Source organism: Aedes aegypti, chromosome 2 (genome assembly GCF_002204515.2).
Source record: "Aedes aegypti strain LVP_AGWG chromosome 2, AaegL5.0 Primary Assembly, whole genome shotgun sequence".
In the NCBI taxonomy this organism is placed as follows: Eukaryota; Metazoa; Arthropoda; class Insecta; order Diptera; family Culicidae; genus Aedes; species Aedes aegypti.
The window spans coordinates 445360392-445381942 of NC_035108.1; the positions used below are offsets into that span (position 1 = coordinate 445360392).

The following is a 21551-nucleotide window of genomic DNA, read 5'->3' on the forward strand; positions in this document are numbered from 1 at the left end:
ATGCGGCGGAGGTCCTCTTGTGGAAGGCTGTTCAAGCAGACGAGTTCGCCGATGAAGTGAGGACAATGCTGAAGAACAAGGAGTTGCCGTTATTGGAAGCGATACCTCTCGAACGGTCAAGTTCGATGTTTCGCCTGGCACCGTTTCTGGATGAAGACGGAGTTATTCGGATGGAAGGTCGAACCGGAGCAGCGGAGTATGCAGCGTTCGATGCAAGATTCCCGATCGTTTTGTCGAAGGACCACGTGGTGACGAAGAGACTGTTGGAGCATTACCACCGGCAGTTTGGCCATAGCAGCAGAGAAACCGTGGTGAATGAAATCCGGCAGCGGTTTTACATCCCGACGTTAAGAGTGCAGGTCGACAAGGTGATACGTGGATGCATGTTCAGAAGGTGAAGCCAACTGTGCTGAGAATGGCACCATTACCAGGACAGCGTTTAGCGGCGAAGGTCGATCCGTTCTCCTACGTCGGTATCGACTACTTCGGCCCACTAGATGTGTCCATTGGACGAAGGAAGGAGAAAAGATGGGTGGCACTCTTCACTTGCATGATAGTGCGAGCAGTGCATCTGGAGGTGGCGTATAGCCTGACGACGGAGTCGTGCAAAATGGCGATCAGGAGGTTCGTGAAGCGACGTGGCAGTCCAACCGAGATTTTTTCGGATAACGGCACTAACTTCGTGGGTGCAAACCGAGACCTAGTTCGAGAGATAAACGCGGGATGTGCAGATACCTTCACCAGTTCGAAGACCCGTTGGACGTTTAATCCACCGTCAGCACCACATATGGAGATCGACTCGGAGGAGTAACCCCTGTTCCGCACCCGAGAAGTAGCCACAGGGTTTACGGGTGGGGGGATGTTTCGGCCCACTGTTCACAATTACAACGCCGCGGCCCACTGTTGCGAAAGAGCACAACCGTGAACGTGTCCTGTTTTGTTGTTGTTGTGCAGCATAAATGTAGATTGACGGAGAGTGCGAAAAGAGCGAAAAAACAGCCATCGCAGCTGATCGGTGATCAATTTAGAAAGGCAACTGCGGTGGAAGATGGTGTGTTCTTCATCAGGAATTAGTGTTTGCCAGTGAAGTTTTCTGTAATTTGTTTGTTCTATTGTGATTGTTTAACATAGAATATCGTCGAGCCGTAGCCAAGTAGTGACGTTAGTTATTCGTCACCGTTGTTTACCGTAAGATTACGTTTGTTCAATGTGTGTCGTATGTGCTAATGTTGATTATTGTAAATAGGATTATCCTGCACACCCGGAGGTAGAGTAAGAGGAGCAATTGTAGCCGAAGGGAAAAAACTAGATTGTAAGTCGTTTGTATTTAATTGTTTGTGATAAGGTTTAACGTAAATGTTGTAAATATATTTCTAGTTGAGTTTGTTGCGAGCCGACATTCTGTGAGATCGTTTTTACCCGCATCCGAAGGGTGCGAATACCAACATTTTTTTAAGTTTTGTATAAGATCACTTCTGATGGTATCAAAAAACACTTCGGAATGCATTCATCATTTTTTGCAATTTCTGAAAATATGTATAATAATTCATTACAGTACAATTAAGTCACCAGTCACCGTGCGGCTCCATTCACCGTACACATATACAAATTCCTACAGAATATTCATACGATTTCCACAAATTATTCTTCTGTCAGCAAAATAAGATAAAATTGGTGAAATGAAGTAGTACTTGTCACAAAGTCTTATGAAAAACCTAGTTTATGTAGCAAAATCATGTGAATTTTGGTTAGCAAGGAAATTTTTTTAAAGTCTTAGTAGAAACGCCAAATATTCACAATTTTTCATTTTAACGTTAGAGTATCAAATTTTTCATAAGTTCAATAGGTTTTTGCTGTAGTTACTTCTAGTAGGATGTATTTCATCGTATGAACCATGAGATTTTATGCAAATTAGACTTTTTTATTGTGTTACAGCCGAAACCCAAATGCACGGTGAATTGACCCTTTTCATTATTGATGGTTCCTATTACCGTGCATTAATGTAAAAGGCTTGAAATTATTGGGTGATTTTGGAATTTTTGTTTTGTCGTGATTGAACTACTCCATATTAAATATTTGAGCGAATATAAAATGGTTTCGACAATACAGTCAAACCTCCTATAACGATTTTAATGAAAAAATAATTATTTAGCCATTTTTTAAACTTTCTATAGCTTTCATTGTAAAATAAGATTTGAATACCATTAAAAATTAGTGCGCATACTACTAGCAACATAGTTGCTCCACCAACAACGTTTCTTCAAGATACAAAATTAAATCATGACGAATTCTATACACACGGTGAAAGGTGACGTAGAGTGGTACGAGGCGACCTTAACATGACATTTGTAAACATAATTTTTGAGTAGCTTTGTGTTATGCATCACTTAATTTAGACTTTTTCCTGAATTATGGTGTAACTGCACGCTTCGTAGTGGTTTTCTAGTTCACTTCAAATGATTTGGAAAAATATATAATTTTTTGAAACGCAGATATTCTTTAAATGCACGGTGAATGGTAGCTTGGCGGTACCCGAAACAGTTGCGTAATGAAAAAGTGTTACGTAATAGTCATTACGCAACTGACATATATGTATAACATATTACTGACTATATCGACACTGCATAATTCAGTGCAAGAATATAGACCGTTTCATGACAGATTGACCTAATTAGAAACCGCATATTATGATGAGAAATTGCAAAAAAATGTGACATAAGATACATCATAATGAGCATCACGAAACGTTGTCATATTTCGTTTCGCCATAATCAGTTCCAGGAATTCCGTGAATCAATCCGTTTCGAGTCAACATGAAAAACTGCATATCGCATACCCGCACAGCTCAACGATTCAACGCTATCGTGGTCGGCCAAAGCGGTTCTGTGGGGCTACGCTTAAGGTTGCTCATTCGCTTTGCCCCGTGGAGACATCTCAATCTCTCCATGTTTGACTTTTGTCAGAGTTGCTTAGGATGACGACTGTCTGTGCTGTGAAAGTGCCAGCGCTAATTTTCCAGTGCAACACTTTTGGACGAGGGTCTTCTTCTTCTTCTTCCTGGCGTTACGTCCCCACTGGGACAGAGCCTGCTTCTCAGCTTAGTGTTCTTATGAGCACTTCCACAGTTATTAACTGAGAGCTTACTATGCCAATGACCATTATTGCATGCGTATATCGTGTGGCAGGTACGAAGATACTCTATGCCTTGGGAAGTCGAGAAAATTTCCAACCCGAAAAGATCCTCGACCGGTGGGACTCGAACCCACGACCCTCAGCTTGGTCTTGCTGAATAGCTGCGCGTATACCGCTACGGCTATCTGGGCCCCAGGTCTGAATGTTTGTTTTAGAAGTTCTTCTCGCGGGACGTGCAAAAGTTCATCGACGAAAATATTTTATTTCAAATTTGTTAATGTTGTAGTTTTTGGTGGTGAATAGAATTAGAATAATTAGGTTTATGAAGATGTTTTCAATCTGTATGGAATTAAAGTCTTTATTTTCGGAGACTGTGCGCATAATACACTCAAGTTGTGCGTTCACGAATTTTGAATCTTAGTGCTACTTTTATGCTAATTAATTCATTTTCTTTGGACTCGTGCCTTCAAATTCTCGTGTCTTCGAGGATTAAAAAAATTCAAAGGATTCTGAAATTTCCTCCCTGGTGTAGCAGTAATGAACTACAAAGAATATTCCAATGCTTGAGCAAATGTCGAAGTGTCAAAGTGCTCAAATCTTTCAATCAGCATTTGAATCTTATAACGAAAATGATCGCGCTTTGTTTCCTTAAGTCAATTGAAAAGCATGTTCCTCTATTTTGCACATAGATGTGCATATCTCTTTAAAATAGAAACAAATACAACACACCCCATGATGCTCAAGTCTGGCGTGTCATGCTGAATATTATTTTAAATGAATGCGGAAATGATGTGGGAAACACTTGCAGGGACATTCCGCTTGAGTGGCAACGAGCAATCCCATCATCGTCATCATCATCATCATCATCATCATCGTCACTACTGCCACCATCTGCTATTTCCCGCATAAAGACGAGCACCACCCTTTCCTTTAACCTTTACAGTACTGGGTGCCGACATCAAAGTTTAGAAATTCTTTAACTTCGCCATCGTTGTGATGTAATTTCCCTGTAAATCACAAATGAGTTCTACATTTGATCCTCTTTTTCTTTCTGGGAGACAGCCTGCTTCGCAGTTTAGTGTTCCTACGAGCACTTCTTTTGCCAATTAACCAGTTTTGTATGTATAAATCGTGTGGTAGGTACGAAGATACTCTACATCCCTATCTACTATACCACCCAGTACTGTAAAGGTTATAATGGAAAAATAACACTGAAGCAAACGTTCCCACTCACCTTAACTCGTTTATCGGCAAATTTCTCCGCCGCCGGGTGCATATACTGCGGCAGTGGGATGTCTATCTTGGTGTCCTTCTTGTCCCCGCCGCCACCACCGGTTCCGCCTCCTCCACCGCCACCGGTCGATTCCGAGGCATCGTCGCCGCCACGCGCCCTCAGGGTCATCCCCTCCGGTGTCGAAGTCCTCCGGGCTGCCGACTTCTCATTCTTCACAAACAGTTTACTTTTTAGTATTGTGCTTTCCATCGGGTTGTTTTGCCCCACATTTTCTTCACCACTTTCTGGACCGAGTTGAAAGAACAGAAAGACACAGATTAGTTACAGTGTGTTTGCGTTTCGGAGGCAGGGTGCATTGTTTGAGAAAGAGCTACCGGTAAACATCGGCTAAGAGAAGTATTAGGGAACAGGTCAAACGAATAGAACGGTTTAAACAAACAAGTCAAGATGCATGCTATCTAGCGGGAAAGTACAATGGGAAAATATTAATTTGTCTACGGCAAACAGGATTCTAGCAAGTACATTATGGGTTTCCAATTGACAATGAGTAAACAGCTAGTCCTTTTCTTGGGCATATTGTCGACACATACGGTACTGTTGTTTTAAAGTGTTATGAGAACTAAAACATATAATCTATTGACATAATAGGAACGTAAATACATGCACTGTTAGATAAATGGGTCAATCTATTACAAATTTAAAACGATAACGTTCTTGTTCAAAGGCAGGCATTCCATTACTTACACAGCATAAATATGCAGCCATTCCATGGAAAAACGATCTAGTGGGTCACCGAATTCCGTGAAAATTTGCTATATTGTTCCTTATCCGAAATAAGGATACAAGTGTCTTTGGTTTTTTTTTATTAGGATGACCAGAAAAATCTCGACTTTTCTAAATTTTTATTTTTAAAGAATCATAAATTTTGAATCGCATGACCAATTTTCAATTCTTGGACGAAATGAAAGCTAAAGATTTTGACTTTTCAAGAAATATATAAAATTTCACGAAAAATGTTTTTTACATGAAAAAAAAAATTTTTTTTCGTTTTTTCGTGTTTTGAAGGCCTCGGGACATTGCTGTTCTAATTTTTTCTTGAAAGTTCAGAAAATTTTACGTTTACTGTCAATTTTCCAGCGATGCATGTTTTTTTTAGTTTAAGAGATATATATATTTTAGAAAAAAAAATCAGTCATTTTTCATCGGCACATCCTGTAGATCTGAACGCATTAGATTTTTTTTTTATTTAAAAAAAAAATAACTTTTGAACAGCTTTTTATGGAATAAAAAAAATATTTTTTTTACATGAAAATATATGAAACAACTTCCTGGGGCTTCCTTAGCCGAGTGGTTAGAGTCCACGGCTACAAAGCAAATCCATGCTAAAGGTGTCTGAGTTCGATTCTCGGTCGGTCCAGGATCTTTTTGTAATGGAAATTTCCTTGACTTCCCTGAGCATAAAGTATCATCGTACCTACCACACGATATACGAATGCGAAAAAAGCAACTTAGGCAAAGAAAGCTCTCAGTTAATAACTGTGGAAGTGCTCATAAGAACACTAAGCTGAGTAGCCGGCTCTTTCCCAGTAGGGACGTAAATGCCAAGAAGAAGAAGAAAAAAATATAAAACAACTAGAAATTTTTATATATTTTCATGCTATTTTTTTTTTTCAAAGTCTAATATATTTTCTGAAAAGTTTAAATCTTAAGCTTTCATTCCATGAAAAAGATTGGAAATCGGTTGAGCTGTTCAAAAGTCAGTCAAAGACTCATTTTTTTTTTCAAAAACAATAAATCTCAAAAACTAAAAAAAAATCGCTAAAAATTTGACAGCAAACGTAAAGTTTTCTGAATTTTCAAGAAAAAATTTGAACAGCAATAGTCCTTTTTGTCCAAAGGCCTTCAGAACACGAAACAACGGAAATTATTAATATTTTTTCATGTAAAAAAAAAAACAATTTGTGTGGAATTATTATTTGTGATATTATTTTTTTCTTGAATAGTCAAAATCTTTAGCTTTCATATCGTCCAAGAAAATTGAAAATCGGTTCAAGCGGTTCAAAAGTTATGATTTAAAAAAAATATTAGTGAAGTTGCCATTTTTCTGGTTACCCTATTTCGGAAATGGTCACCTTAATAAACAAAATCCAAAAACACAAAAAACATTTCGGATAAGGAACAAAATAGCAAATTTTCACGGAATTCGGTGACCCACTAGATCGGTTTTTATGGAATGACTGTATGATTAAACATAATTTCCTTCATTCATTGGATTATCTTCCCCAAGTAACCAGTAAGCACGATAATGCGGCACGGTAACAGCATTATATGTGCATATAGGGTAATCATTTGATGCATGTCAGTTTTATATACGCATATAATGCTTTTATAATGCCAGTAAAGGCAAAATAGCGTGCCATTATAGTGCAAAGATATAACCGTGCTTCTCTGCACAACTAATGCTGATATAAGACCATGTGAGAAACGTCAGTTGTTTTCGCCAGGTTTTTAGGGCGAATATTTTGTGCTTTCGCGTACGCAGCCAGAGAGCTTCCGCGTATGCGGCCAAGCAACTGGTACACGAGGTAAATAAATGAATGAATGAAAACGGAAACCTCGAATAGTATGCAAAAAATGTAATAAAATGATACAGATAGTATTTCTCCGTATCAGACTTATTCATTTTGGTGGTTTTCATCCTTTTGAGGACTTGCAATTGCCACTTTTTGATCCTCGTTTGATGATGAAATTCCTCATTTTGCGCCTCGAACCTGCGACACCCGTTTTGTTGAGTTGTTGAATTCCTGCTCCTTTGCTCCTACGGCCACATAAAATGAATAGTATTGGAAAAGAAAGTGACCAATTTAAACCATCACTTTTCCCCGTCATAAAACCTGCAATGGTAGTAGTGAGAAGATTTATGTTTAACTCCCTCTTACCACTATATGCAAACACAAAGCACGTGGTATATCTGTCAAAACACTGGATGGCATTTAAACATGCCCTGTATGCAAATATAAAGCCAATATAGTGCTTATTTAATGCCTGTATGCATCAGGCTTAGAAGCATTAATGATGCTGTAATAGGGTTTCTATGCAGCGGAAGTGCTGTTATAAGGTGTGTAAGCATTTGTAGTGCTATTATAATGCATGTACGCATCTATGATGCTGATTAAGGGCTTATTATTAGTGCTTATGGTTCCTTCGGTCTTCTTCTTGGCATTACGTCTCCACTACGACAGAACCAGCTTCTCAGTTATGATGATCATTTCCACATTTATTAACTGAGGGCTTCCTTTGCCTAAATTGCCATTTTCGCATTCGTATATCGTGTGACAGGTACGATGATACCCTATGCCCAGGAAAATCAAGGAAATTTCCATTACGAAAAGATCCTGGCCCGACCGGGAATCGAACCCAGACACCTTCAGCATGACTTTGCTTTATAGCCGCGGACCCAGCCACTCGGCTAAGGTGGGGACGGACCTGGTGTAGTGGTTAGAACACTCGCCTCTCACGCCGAGGACCTGGGATCGAATCCCATCCCCGACATAGTCACTTATGACGTAAAAAGTTATAGTGGCGACTTCCTTCGGAAGGGAAGTAAAGCCGTTGGTCCCGAGATGAACTAGCCCAGGGCTAAAAATCTCGTTAATAAAGTCAAACCAACCAACCAACTCGGCTAAGGTAGGCCCCAACTGGATTATCGTATATGTATCAAAAGTATCTCAAATTTGAGTTCATTCAACACATACAGGATTGATAGAAAAATATGAAAATGTTATACCATGCTAATCAAATAATGCTATAAGTTCAATTAAAACGTAAATTTTGGTTACTGAATCAGAATATCAAACACATTTATTTTAAGCAGTTCAAATATGTTCAATATGTTCCTGTTCCTGTTCCTGTTCCTGTTCCTGTTCCTGTTCCTGTTCCTGTTTCTGTTCCTGTTCCTGTTCCTGTTCCTGTTTCCTGTTCCTGTTCCTGTTCCTGTTCCTGTTCCTGTTCCTGTTCCTGTTCCTGTTCCTGTTCCTGTTCCTGTTCCTGTTCCTGTTTCTGTTTCTGTTTCTGTTCCTGTTCCTGTTCCTGTTCCTGTTCCTGTTCCTGTTCCTGTCCTGTTCCTGTCCTGTTCCTGTTCCTGTTCCTGTTCCTGTTCCTGTTCCTGTTCCTGTTCCTGTTCCTGTTCCTGTTCCTGTTCCTGTTCCTGTTCCTGTTCCTGTTCCTGTTCCTGTTCCTGTTCCTGTTCCTGTTCCTGTTCCTGTTCCTGTTCCTGTTCCTGTTCCTGTTCCTGTTCCTGTTCCTGTTCCTGTTCCTGTCTGTTCCTGTTCCTGTTCCTGTTCCTGTTCCTGTTCCTGTTCCTGTTCCTGTTCCTGTTCCTGTTCCTGTTCCGGTCCTGTTCCTGTTCCTGTTCCTGTTCCTGTTCCTGTTCCTGTCTGTTCCTGTTCCTGTTCCTGTTCCTGTTCCTGTTCCTGTCCTGTTCCTGTTCCTGTTCCTGTTCCTGTTCCTGTTCCTGTTCCTGTTCCTGTTCCTGTTCCTGTTCCTGTTCCTGTTCCTGTTCCTGTTCCTTTCCTGTTCCTGTTCCTGTTCCTGTTCCTGTTCCTGTTCCTGTTCCTGTTCCTGTTCCTGTTCCTGTTCTGTTCCTGTCTGTTCCCTGTTCCTGTTCCTGTTCCTGTTCCTGTTCCTGTTCCTGTTCCTGTTCTGTTCCTGTTCCTGTTCCTGTTCCCTGTTCTGTTCCTGTTCCTGTTCCTGTTCCTGTTCCTGTTCCTGTTCCTGTTCCTGTTCCTGTTCCTGTCTTCCTGTTCCTGTTCCTGTTCCTGTTCCTGTTCCTGTTCCTGTTCCTGTTCCTGTTCCTGTTCCTGTTCCTGTTCTGTTCCTGTTCCTGTTCCTGTTCCTGTTCCTGTTCCTGTTCCTGTTCCTGTTCCTGTTCCTGTTCCTGTTCCTGTTCCTGTTCCTGTTCCTGTTCCTGTTCCCTGTTCCTGTTCCTGTTTCCTGTTCCTGTTCCTGTTCCTGTTCCTGTTCCTGTTCCTGTCCTGTTCCTGTTCCTGTTCCTGTTCTGTTCCTGTTCCTGTTCCTGTTCCTGTTCCTGTTCCTGTTCTGTTCCTGTTCCTGTTCCTGTTCTGTTCCTGGTTCCTGGTTCCTGTTCCTGTTCCTGTTCCTGTTCCTGTTCCTTTTCCTTTTCCTGTTCCTTTTCCTGTTCCTTTTCCTTTTCCTTTTCCTTTTCCTTTTCCTTTTCCTTTTCCTTTTCCTTTTCCTTTTCCTTTTCCTTTTCCTTTTCCTTTTCCTTTTCCTTTTCCTTTTCCTTTTCCTTTTCCTTTTCCTTTTCCTTTTCCTTTTCCTTTTCCTTTTCCTTTTCCTTTTCCTTTTCCTTTTCCTTTTCCTTTTCCTTTTCCTTTTCCTTTTCCTTTTCCTTTTCCTTTTCCTTTTCCTTTTCCTTTTCCTTTTCCTTTTCCTTTTCTTTTTCCTTTTCCTTTTCCTTTTCCTTTCCTTTTCTTTTCCTTTTCCTTTTCCTTTTCCTTTCCTTTTGCTTTTCCTTTTCCTTTTCCTTTTCCTTTTCCTTTTCCTTTTCCTTTTCCTTTTCCTTTTCCTTTTCCTTTTCCTTTTCCTTTTCCTTTTCCTTTTCCTTTTCCTTTTCCTTTTCCTTTTCCTTTTCCTTTTCCTTTTCCTTTTCCTTTTCCTTTTCCTTTCCTTTTCCTTTTCCTTTTCCTTTTCCTTTTCCTTTTCCTTTTCCTTTTCCTTTTCCTTTTCCTTTCCTTTCCTTTTCCTTTTCCTTTTCCTTTTCCTTTTCCTTTTCCTTTTCCTTTCCTTTTCCTTTTCCTTTTCCTTTTCCTTTTCCTTTTCCTTTTCCTTTTCCTTTTCCTTTTCCTTTTCCTTTTCCTTTTCCTGTTCCTTTTCCTTTTCCTCTTATTTTTTCCTTTTGCTCTTTGCTTTTTTTCGGTTTTATTACTTTCACGGGGCGGTCACCAAATTTTTAAATTCCCGATTTTTTTCTAGATTTCTTGGTATACTGATCAAATTCGTCTCTGTTTTCAATTGTGCTGATCATTATTAGTATATCAATTTCTAATCCTGATTTTTTTCTTCCATTTTAATAACGATTTCTCTGAATAAAATATAAAAAAAATTAAAAAAAAGTAGATCCGAAATGTAGCCAAGTTGTAGACAAAATACATGTATCTGTCAAAAGATAGAGTGGAATTATAAGATGAAACACACAAATACTCTTTTGATTTTTTATATGTGATTCTTCTTAGAGATCTTGAAAACTTTTTTTTCCCTTTTTAACCTTTAATGCAACGGAGTCACACTTCTGTTAAAGCTTCTTTGTATATCGCTATGGTACCAATTATTTGAGCTCTTTAGTAGAACACTTTTACGTTCATGAATACAGAATATATTACTATACCACGGTGCTCTCATGACCGTTATTGACAGAAAAAAAATCTCCATCAAATCTTTGTTCATCAGACGTTTTCTATAGTTAGGCTGCATGTCTGGGACAAATTCAACGAAAATCTGAAATATTTAAACGGATTTTTATTGGTCGTGATTATCAGAAGAAATATACCATCAACATTTGTTTAAAATTTATTTGTAACTTCTTGGTGAAGTTCTGAATGAGAAAATAAACAAAATATGGAGTTACGCCCTTTTGGAGGTGTCACCATTGAAGACACTAATTTTAATATATTAATTAAGCATTGTAATACCGTTAAGCATATTCAAATGTTTTCAATGACATATTGATCTTATATGCCGCAAAAGTCTTTCATAGTTAATTTTTTTTTTCATAGCCTCAAGTGCTATGAGGCATTACGGAGCCAATTTTATCATGTAACCGAATTAGTTTTTATACAACAATATTCTGGATAGTTTGATGAAGCAATGAACTCACGATTCAGATAGTTGAACATGATCACAAAAATATTTATAGTGGTGTAGAGTGCCATTGTATGACCAATAGTGCTATTGAGGTTCAAGTTCTGGGTCAGTACAAAGTTAACTAGAACAGCAGAGGGGCAGCTGTATGGATTATAGCAATATGCTATGACTAATAATAACATTACAGAATTGGCTCCGTTATGCTCTATATCACTCGAGCCTGTGAAAATTCATTCAATTGTGAAAGACTTTGTCGGCATGTTAGTGAAATGTGTCATTAAAAAATTTGAACATGCTTACCGGTACTAGAATGCCCAATTGATCTATTAGTGAATAATAGTTACACTTTGTCTGAAGTTGTATTTACCATACGGAATTTTCAGGAATGTACGTATATGGCCTCCAAATTTGTTCACATAGAGAGAATCTATGCATTTTAAACAATCTATTATTTCCGAATAAGCGTTCACATTACTGAGTTGAAACTCTGCTCTGAATAGGTAAACTCTAAGGAATTTTTTTGAAATTTTTTGATTTAAAAAAAATCATGGTTATTAGAAAACAACTGAATGCTTTTGTTAATTGAAATTAAATAAAAGCATTTTTGAAACTTTTTGGGGACAGCATTTGAAGTTGAAACGTAAATTCTAGGTTGCCGGCTATCTGAGTCTTAATCTGCAAACGTTTCGATTTATTTTACCATTTATTGTGTTCTTCTTCTAGGAAAAAAATGATCAATCGTTTTTGTCCTTGTTGATTGAGCTATTGTGAATACTGCACAGCTAAATCAATAAGGACAAAAACGATTGACCATTTTCCCTTGACCATTTTCCAAAGGCTACAACAAATGACCGAAACGTCGAACAAAATAAATTAAAACGTTCGCAGATTATAACTATTTTTTTTATGTTTGAATCAATTTTCCGTTTCTTATTTGAAATAAATCTAAGGTAAGTTTCTGCCATACTTTCTGGAAATATTTAAAATAACGTCTCTTTTTGTTTTTATTGAAAGGTGAGTAAAAAATAAATGATAGACGAAACAAATCAATTGATATAACTGAAAAAAAAAACAAAGTTTCAGGCAAAAATGCAAGAAAAATCGTTGGGCGTATGATAATGACTACTTCATTTGTTGCGTGAGCCCGATTTCTTTGAAACAGGACAAGTGTACAATTATTTCTTCCGTATATCCTGGCCCTTAAGCCTACACTTAAGCGCTATCTTTCGCTCCAGAATTTTCTCCTGTTCCTGTTTCGTATGATGTTCAGAGACTTCCACGTATTATAGTTCTTTGGATTTCGTAAAAACATTCACTAAAAATTCTCAAACACAAATTTTACGGAAAATTCATCAACAGTAAATGTCGTGATTTATTGAAACCTGAGAGAGAGGAGACTGCTGGCTTAGATTGCGGGCTCCCCAAAAGTCAAGGGAACCTGCCAACAACTATCACTGGAAAAACGCACATTCGAAGGGCAGAGCGTGAAAAACTGTTAACATTAGAGTAAACGTAATTAAAATTTTGCTAGGTGTTTCCCGATGATTTTACATGAATGATTTTGACCAAAATAAGTTTATCTGACCGTTGTGCACAGCACAAGAATTAAAGGAATAAGGCAAGCAAAAATGTCAACTGTCAATGAGCTGTTTCCTCTCTCTCTCTCAGATTGAAACCATCGTCAATTGGGCTTGCTATTTTCCACCTCTCTCATCTCGAATCAACATCACCCCGCAGCATCCAAATGATTGCGTATCATTTAATTAACTCAATCCGATCTGGGCCTATCGCAACGCACTCATCGAGTCATCACCAATACGCCCTAATGACAATCCTCGTCGCAATACCACCTGTTGAGGCCGGAAGGATTTGATTAAATATTCCGGTCTCCGAAGCCGTGAGCCGATGGCTTTCCGTAGCTAAGCCAGGCACTGGGAAGTAACAGTCAGTGGTAGTCAAATACTGCCACTAACTAGAGGATAGATTGAAATAAGCCCTCAATCGTCGTCATTTGCTGTTGTAGCCGGCCTCTGGCGGAACGTAGACGAGTTCGGCAGTTTTGTTGTGTTTGGATCATCATTACGGATGTCGGTTTCGTCGTCTCTTTGTTTTTCTTGAATTAAGATTGGTTAGGGTTGGTTGGTGTCAGCAAATGTGCTATAGAGTGAAGTGTGGCAAAGTTCGAATGGAGCTAAAATTTCTTTGTGAGATTTTAAGGTTCTTCTGCGTTTATGGGCGTTCTTTCAAGAAAATTGGAAGTCGTAAGACTCCAAAGACATTGCCAAAGGCCACTGTTCATACAAATTTGATTTGTATGGACAGCACCTAAGGTCGAAATTTTGCCCCACTTTACTCTATCAGTTAGTTGTATTACCATCATGTAGGCGGGTAAATTTACCTACTCGCTGTTTCATTAGAAAATTATGCAAATGTTCTAATTAGTTTATGCCTGCTGAAGTGTTTCCGAGTACCTAGTATGAATCCGAACCCTCAATCCATCGAACCATGTGTCGGTGGTTTCTGATCAAACGTTGATTAGGTCCTATTTTGGATTCCAAAATGATCACATCATTGTCCGATTGCCGGAACGGTTTTTGGTGGTGTGACCAACTACATTTGTTTTGCTGACGGACTTCCGATCGGAATTCATTATTCAGTCCTCCTTCTCGGGAATCGATGCACAGAGTAACGACAGACAAACGGACGTATCATTCCGATAGTCTTCTTTATAAAATTTAACTTGCTAGGGGGTCTTATTTTCCCGACTTGAACAAATTCCAATCTAAAGGGATTCAGGACTTCTACTCTTCAAATGCTGGAAATCTCCGGGAACCTGGGATTGAACAAAATTATTTCACAACTACAAAGTGTTAAACGGTCAAAACTTAACCGAAGTGTAAAGTTTTGATTTATTCATGGATCAGCTTTAGAACAGGCCTGCTCTTACTGTAAGGCCTGCGAAGAGTTCCAGGAATTACAAGCAGAATTCTTTAAAAATCCTAATTGTTAAATTCGCACAACTCTTAATATGATTCAAGTTAAATATTGGGCAGGATTCTCCCAGAATCATTGTCATGAGTTTTATGAAATGCTTGAGCAGGATTCTTTCAGAAACTTCAGTAATATCGTTGACAAGATAAACACTGAATCTGCAACTCAAAACTCACAAAATCACGGGCAGGGTATTCTCATAATCTTAAGAGAAATTCTGATGGTATTCTGAGCAGAATTCAAACAAAATCCTAGACCGAAAATTTAAGGATTCTGGAAAGGATTACAAAATTAATCTTCGGCAAAACTCTAACAGAATTTTGAACATAATTTTCATAGCATCCTGCACAAGGATTTCATTGAATTCTGAGCAAGATTCTCTCAAAATATTAGTAACGAAATTCTCTAGATTTTCACGAAATTCAGGACATCATTCCACTAAGTCCTGGCTCCGGGGCAAAAGATATGTAGATTTATGACATGATTTGGAGTAGATTTCTATCAAAATCTTGAACTCCATTCTAATGAAAATCGAGGCAAGATTCGTAGAAAAAGAAATACCCTGTATAGTTAACGTAATCCTTGACTTTCCTGGGCATAGAGTATCATCGTACCTGCCACACGATATACGAATGCGAAAATTACAACTTGGCATAGAAATTTCTCAGTTAACAACTGTGGAAGTGCTCATTGAACACTAACCTGAGAAGCAGGCTTTGTACCAGTGAGGACGTAATGTCAAGAAGAAGAAGAAGTTAACGTAATCCTAAGTACAGTTCTCACATAATCTTCGAGAAGCTTCTGTGAGATGCTGACTGTTGTCAGATTGCACGAAAATGGATTTATTTGTGGACTAAGAAAAATATGGCCCGCCACCAATTACTGTTACTGATGTTTGGCCCGCGATTAGGCAGGCCTGCTTAACAACTAGTTTCAATTATCATATCGAAATCGTTTGCCAAACAATTTGTCATTCTTACGGCCACAACAGGGATGGTAGCAGGTCTCTTCTAAGCAACGTGCTTAATATTTTTAAGCAAGTCTCGAAAAAGTCTCTACTTTGAAACGATGATCTAGAAAGCCTGTTCTTTAATAAAAATGCACTCAGTTTCTTCTTCGAATTTTCTACTTGTAATGGATCCGTGCAAAATTGAGTGTGTTTCCGAAAGTAAACCGTAAACCGAACGACTTAGTGAAGACGGGGTAAGAGCGCCCGCCGGGGTAAGACGGACCACCTTCAGTTTGGCATGAAAATGGCGGTTTTCTTAAAAGTTTACCAAGCACTTTTCATGAATACAAGATTTTTGACATTCCGAACAATTTAGGATGGTATTTACATTAAATTTTTCATACCAAATATCAAAAACAAAGATTCTGCTCGTCAATATTGAATTTGATCTAAATTTGACAGATGGTCACTTAAGCATTTCGGAAGGGATTTTTTTAAAAAAACATAACAAATTACCCGTCCATGCATCAACAGAAATGTGAAATATGCTTCAGTGAAGTGAAATATGAATTGTAAATATTTAGCACTGAAATGAGGCCATAGTTGTGAACATTGCGCAAGCGGGGTAAAACCGACCACTGTTGATGGGGTAAGACCGCCACCCCTAATTTATACCAAATAAAATGTCCAAACCATTTTAAAAGTTGTAACTACGATTTATATTACTATTCAAGTAAAATGAAATCAATTTTGTTATAAAAACGAGAAAAATCCATATATATTTCCAAAATATGGGTGTCTCAATGTAAAAATAAGTAAACAGCTAAGTTTTTTAAATTAATTAACCCTAAAAATGATTCGATATCCCCGTTAATCAATGTAGAATTCATAAAACATTATACTTTTCAGAATCTTAGGGAACTGATATATTTTTTCTCAAAACTGTGTTCGAAAAGGGTGGTAGTCGCTTTTACCCCGTGGGTGGGCGGTTTTACCCCGTCGCTAAAAATAATCTTGATAAGACATCACTTTTTCAAGCGTAAAGAAATAAATATTTTTTTACAAGTACAACACCTGTGATATTTTTTGATCATGCCTAAGGCTTCAAAAAACGACATGCTGCGACGAAAAAGGATTTATTAATACTTGGTTTTGACATATAAATTAACATGCTTAGGCGGGCGGTCTTACCCCGTCTTCCCCTACGTCAAAGACACTCACTGTTGTGAAAAAAAAAACAAAGGCTTGTGGTTGCTAGAACTATGCAATATTTTACTTGATTGTATGACATTTGCCAGAAAACCGTTTGCCAGAATCAATTTGCCAGAATGATTTTTGCCAGAAAACCATTCCCCAGAATGTACCATTCGCCAGAAAACCATTCCCCAGAATCATTTTTTGCAATAAATTTTCAACTTTGATATGAAATCTATTAATCGAAAAATTTATGGAAAACTTAAGGCCACCGAAGTATTAAAAATTGTTATTTGAGTATTTTGATTATATGTACTTACATTGGGGTGCAGAGCTACTTGGGCACTTCCATGATTTACTTTGGTTAAGAAAGTGTTTCTCGGTCGAATTATGTAAAACTTTGCGATAAGAAGCACTTGAATGCGACGCATATTGTGGCCAAATATGAGCCCAGTAACTTTAAAAAACACTACATAGTGAATCAAAAGTATCGCGAATAGGATCCAGCTCCTTATTTGTACTTATAGCACGAAACAGTGTATAACCAATTTTCAGATAATTTAATCCAGAAGAGTGGACTACTAACACTGCATAGCTACTGCAAAAACTGAATTGGACTTTAGCATCCCTACTACAGCAACATAACATTCGCGTCGTGGATGTTGCGTCAAATCATATTTCAATCTTGTAATATAAAAACAAGTATAAAACAACGTGATTCGTCGAACTATGTTGTAACTAAATAAAATTTTGTTACAATCTTTCGCATACAATTTTATGCAATTTTCATAACGTGAAAGATATATGGGGGAACTGTCACCAGATTTCCATTTTTTGCTGCATAACTGACCTGAGAAAAAAAAGCTAACATGTTAGGCAAACATACTTTTAGTTGAATGGATATTTGACTGAAGAGTATATCTTTGAGAAATATCGCAAAACAATCAAGAGAACCGTCTTTCATTAAAATAAGGAAGAATTTTATTTGAAATATCATCAGCCTGGCGCCAATTATTATTTGTATAACTCAAATAAAGAAGACAAAATTCAGCTAAACGTCCTTTCAGTCATATATCTGAATGAATTATTCAAAAAAAAAAAAAAAAATAATAACGTTAAACTTTTGTTATCTCGAAAATAATTTTAAACCACGTATGTTTTAGTTATAAGATAGATTTATATCATTTGCGACAGACTGCTCAAAAATTCTTCAATTTTCAGTATTTGCCCTGATTGTAAGTTTCAACTATCTGGTACCGTATATATTCAGAAATCCTTTGGAGGACTGCCACGTCGGCATTTTTTGTTATATTCAGTCAATTGAGATTTTGGTTTTTTTTGTGGGTAGGTAATTGGTAGGTAATTGAGATTTTTGTTTTCGGAATCACTCGCTTGAAGATTACAAATCATATGAATGTCATGGTTAAAAAATTAAACATGGCTTCTTTATTTGGAGACAGGAATTGATTCAATTTTACGATTTTTGCATTTCATTATTTTGTTTCAATCCACAATGCAGAATTTTTATTCCCACCTGTGTTTTATTTAATATTTTCAATCACTGTATTTATTGAAAACTGTGATGACAGAATATTGTTGATATAATTTTCAACAAGTTTTTAGAACAATTAAGAAGAACAGCCAATGATATAAAGAAGGGTGAATCTCCTATGAAGCATATAAGTTCTTGTGTAAATTAGTTCTAAAGAACAGCTTAATACTCACAGAAGGGAAAATCTTCAATAGAATATTGAAAATAGAATTGTCTTTAATGAATGTTATAGAATAGTCTGAAAGATGATCATTACAGCATTGAAAAATTTTTAATTTTGCGAAAATTATGAAAAGCTCGAAAGCCTATGATATTTTCCCGTGGCAAAATGAACACCATGCTATTTACCGAGAAAAAAGCAAATTTGATTGAATTTTTATCACGTACGGACGAATTAGAGTATGAATCGGACTGTTCGGGTTGATAAGGAGGTCAATTGAAGTGAAAATGTCAACGCAACCTAAGATTATAGAAAACCACGTTTGAAAATGAGAACTGACGTAACTTTTAGCTCGGGAGTCTTGAGTTTTTTAGTGAGGTGAATATCGTTATGATATGAAGTCAAATCTGAGAGCTTTGGATTTCTTTTTGAATGGGTTACAATCATTGATGGATATATTTTCGGGAATGCAATGAAAATTCTCAAAAATATTCGTTTTGCCCACGTTTTTTGCATGATGTTCATTTTTCCACCAACAGCTGTTCATTTTACCCGCATAGTGCAGGTAAAATGAACACTTGCATCGTTTTTTGCTAGCGATAAAAATATGTGAAAATTTAACTATTTCAGTCTGAATTTGTGATACTGCTATAGAAAACATCCCTATTTTTGATGTTGTGCGATAGAACTTTACAATTTCCTCGTTCTTCTATCAAAAACAGGATGATATCCTTACCACCCCTTCCCCTACTATAATTTGCTAAACATTTTATCACATAAAAGGGTGAAAATCTTACGAAACACTTACTTACACGCCTAAGTATTGCTATGTGAAGCTTAGTAATGAAGAAATATTATTTTCTGGGGAATGGTCTTTCTGGGGAATGGCTTTCTGGGGAATGGTCCATTCTGGCAAATGGTTTTCTGGCAAACGGCTTTCTGGCAAATGGTTTTCTGGCAAATGTCATACAACCTTTTACTTAGTACAATTCAAGGGATCGTAGCAACCCGATCCAGCAGAAGGACGATTAAGTTGTAAAACGTTTTAGTTACTGTCAGAGGTCTGCAAGACTACAAACGCGATGCAAAAACCTCTGCTGGCAGCTCTCACCCCTAGCAGAGAAGTGAATAATTGCTTACATTTAGAACGTTCTTCTTTCAGCATTGACTGTTTCTTGAACTTACACTAAAGAGCTAATTATTTGTATCTCAATGATGATTTATCTTTCTTCAAGAATTAGCAGAATAGGATCTTTGGACCTCATTACAAATGCATGCTAACTGAAGTTCACTATTGTTTCAATTTCGGCCAAACGGCATTCGGCCAAATGGCATTCGGCCAAATGACCCGGAACCAATGGGCCCAAACAAAACCCTGCAAAATTTTGAAATTCTTAAAAATCGTTCAGCTACTCGGCAAGCGACTTGAAGATTAGTATGGGAAAATTATTTATTCAGCATGCGGAAACGAACCTTTTCAAAAATAAATAGAAAAAGGTACCCATGATTTGCCATTTTTTATTTTGGCACCACGGTGCATTTTATGTAGGAAAGTGGGTGGCAGCCGTCTTCCGCATCACCGCCCCCTGGTTGGAGGTGCCAAGTAGTTGTTGAAACTAGTTTTGCATCAATGTTAAATATGCTGGAGATTTTCACTAGATAGAAGAACGGTGTCTTCAGCAAAGTTTTTTCAGGTTGAAAATTACTGTCAATCAAACATTTTGTAATCTAAGATGGCGGCCTGGAGAACAAGATAGTGACTTCCAGTTCATAAAAATATTTGTATCTGAAGATCCTGATCATTTAGAAGCATGATTTTTTCTACAGGTTGAAAATTGCTATCAATTGAACATTTTGGAATCCAAGATGGCAGCCTAGAAAACAAGATGGCGACTTCCAGCTCATGAAAATCATCGTTTCTCAAGTTCCTGATTATTTAAAAGGAAGATTTTTTCGACAAGTTTGTTCAGGTCGAAAATTGCAGTCTATTAAACATTTCGGAATCCAAGATGGCGGCCTAGAAAACTAGATGGTCACTTCTGGTTCATGAGAATCATTGCAAGTCCAGTTCTTGGTCATTTAGAATTGAACGTGTTCTGCGAAATTGAACCTGTATTTGATTAGATATTCCCGTTGTAACTGACCCATATCTGTGTGCTATACATAACTGTTGGGTAACTGTATACGAATAAAAAAAAAATGATGCGACTTTAGCAACTTCGAAACGTTTACGATTTACCTGTTCTACAATAACTATTTGATGTAGTTTGGAATAGTTCGTCTTTTATATTTAACAGCCTAGTTAAAATGGACTTGAATATGGTCTCAAATCTCTTAGCGAAAACAATTTTTGCAAACTGGAACCATTTTTGTAATCTAAGTCAGAAATTTTCATAGAACGTTAAATGCAACGCCCTATAAATGTTACGTTATTCATTAAATTTTATTCGATTTATACAGTCGCTCCACAGTTATGGATAGCTCACAAATATTGATCAGAGTTGGATTAAACGGAGAATATCTCATCAGATTGAGTTGCAATTGCGCAGAACACATTTTATCTACGTGAACCATAGACCTATACAGCATCGCAATAAATTATAATATGCTTAAGCACATTATTTCCGTCCGTGGGAAATTAAATGGCAACCACCCCAGACAACCAGAATGTACGTATAACGAAATCACCTTTTGCGATATGCGATGCTTATATGCGCAAAGTTTCACGTATAAAATGTTGCGAAAAGGCCTTATACGTACAGAAGTGGAGGCGATATACGTGCATATTTTATATGATGAAAAATAACATGCAATGCGAGTGTGTACTGTTGTTTGTTTGTTTGTTTTATTAACGACACTTTACACCAAACAGGTGCATTCGTGTCAGAGTAAAAATCAATAATTCACAATTCAATTTCATACATAGAGTGTGTACTCTTATGCGCCTTAATTTATCATAACAAAATTGATTTGACAGCTGCTACGGTTTGATCCGACCTACTTTGTACAAGTATACGGGACGAAACGAAATGTACAAATGAACTCAGAAAATAACATTTTATGCGAGGAAACTGTTATGCGACTTCTGGTTGTCTGGGACGTGCCTAGAAGCGTTGATTCATAACTGTGGGCGTGGGGCATTGAAAGCCATACCACAGTTATGAATAAGATAAGATGATTCCGAAAGAAACGATAGAGTGCAGTATCTTGTTTTGCGGGCGAAAAAAACGTCTCTAATGAAAACTGGTTGATTTGTTGATGATTTTTTGTTCAAAATCAAGAAAAATTACAGGAAAATGTGTTCACTGTATTCTATTCTCCAACCAAAACACAGTGAACACATTTTGATCAAATAATTTTCAGTTTTGAACAGAAAAACTGATTTTGAAGTTTCAATGATATCGATGTTTACGATGACGGAGCTTTGAACGTTAACTTTTAATCAACATGTGTCTTA

At 37.5% G+C, this 21551-nt stretch overlaps 1 protein-coding gene across 9 annotated transcripts in view; it reads right to left on the reverse strand.

The window, feature by feature from the left end:
* Positions 1 to 21551, reverse strand: part of LOC5565862 (transient receptor potential-gamma protein) — a 535758-nt gene that overhangs the window by 187715 nt on the left and 326492 nt on the right. For all 9 annotated transcript variants that reach the window (XM_021847945.1, XM_021847940.1, XM_021847939.1 and 6 more), the window contains one exon: positions 4367 to 4650. In XM_021847945.1, coding sequence (XP_021703637.1) covers positions 4367 to 4615 — 249 coding nt within the window. In that variant the 5' untranslated portion in view covers positions 4616 to 4650. The remainder of the gene's footprint in view (positions 1 to 4366; positions 4651 to 21551) is intronic.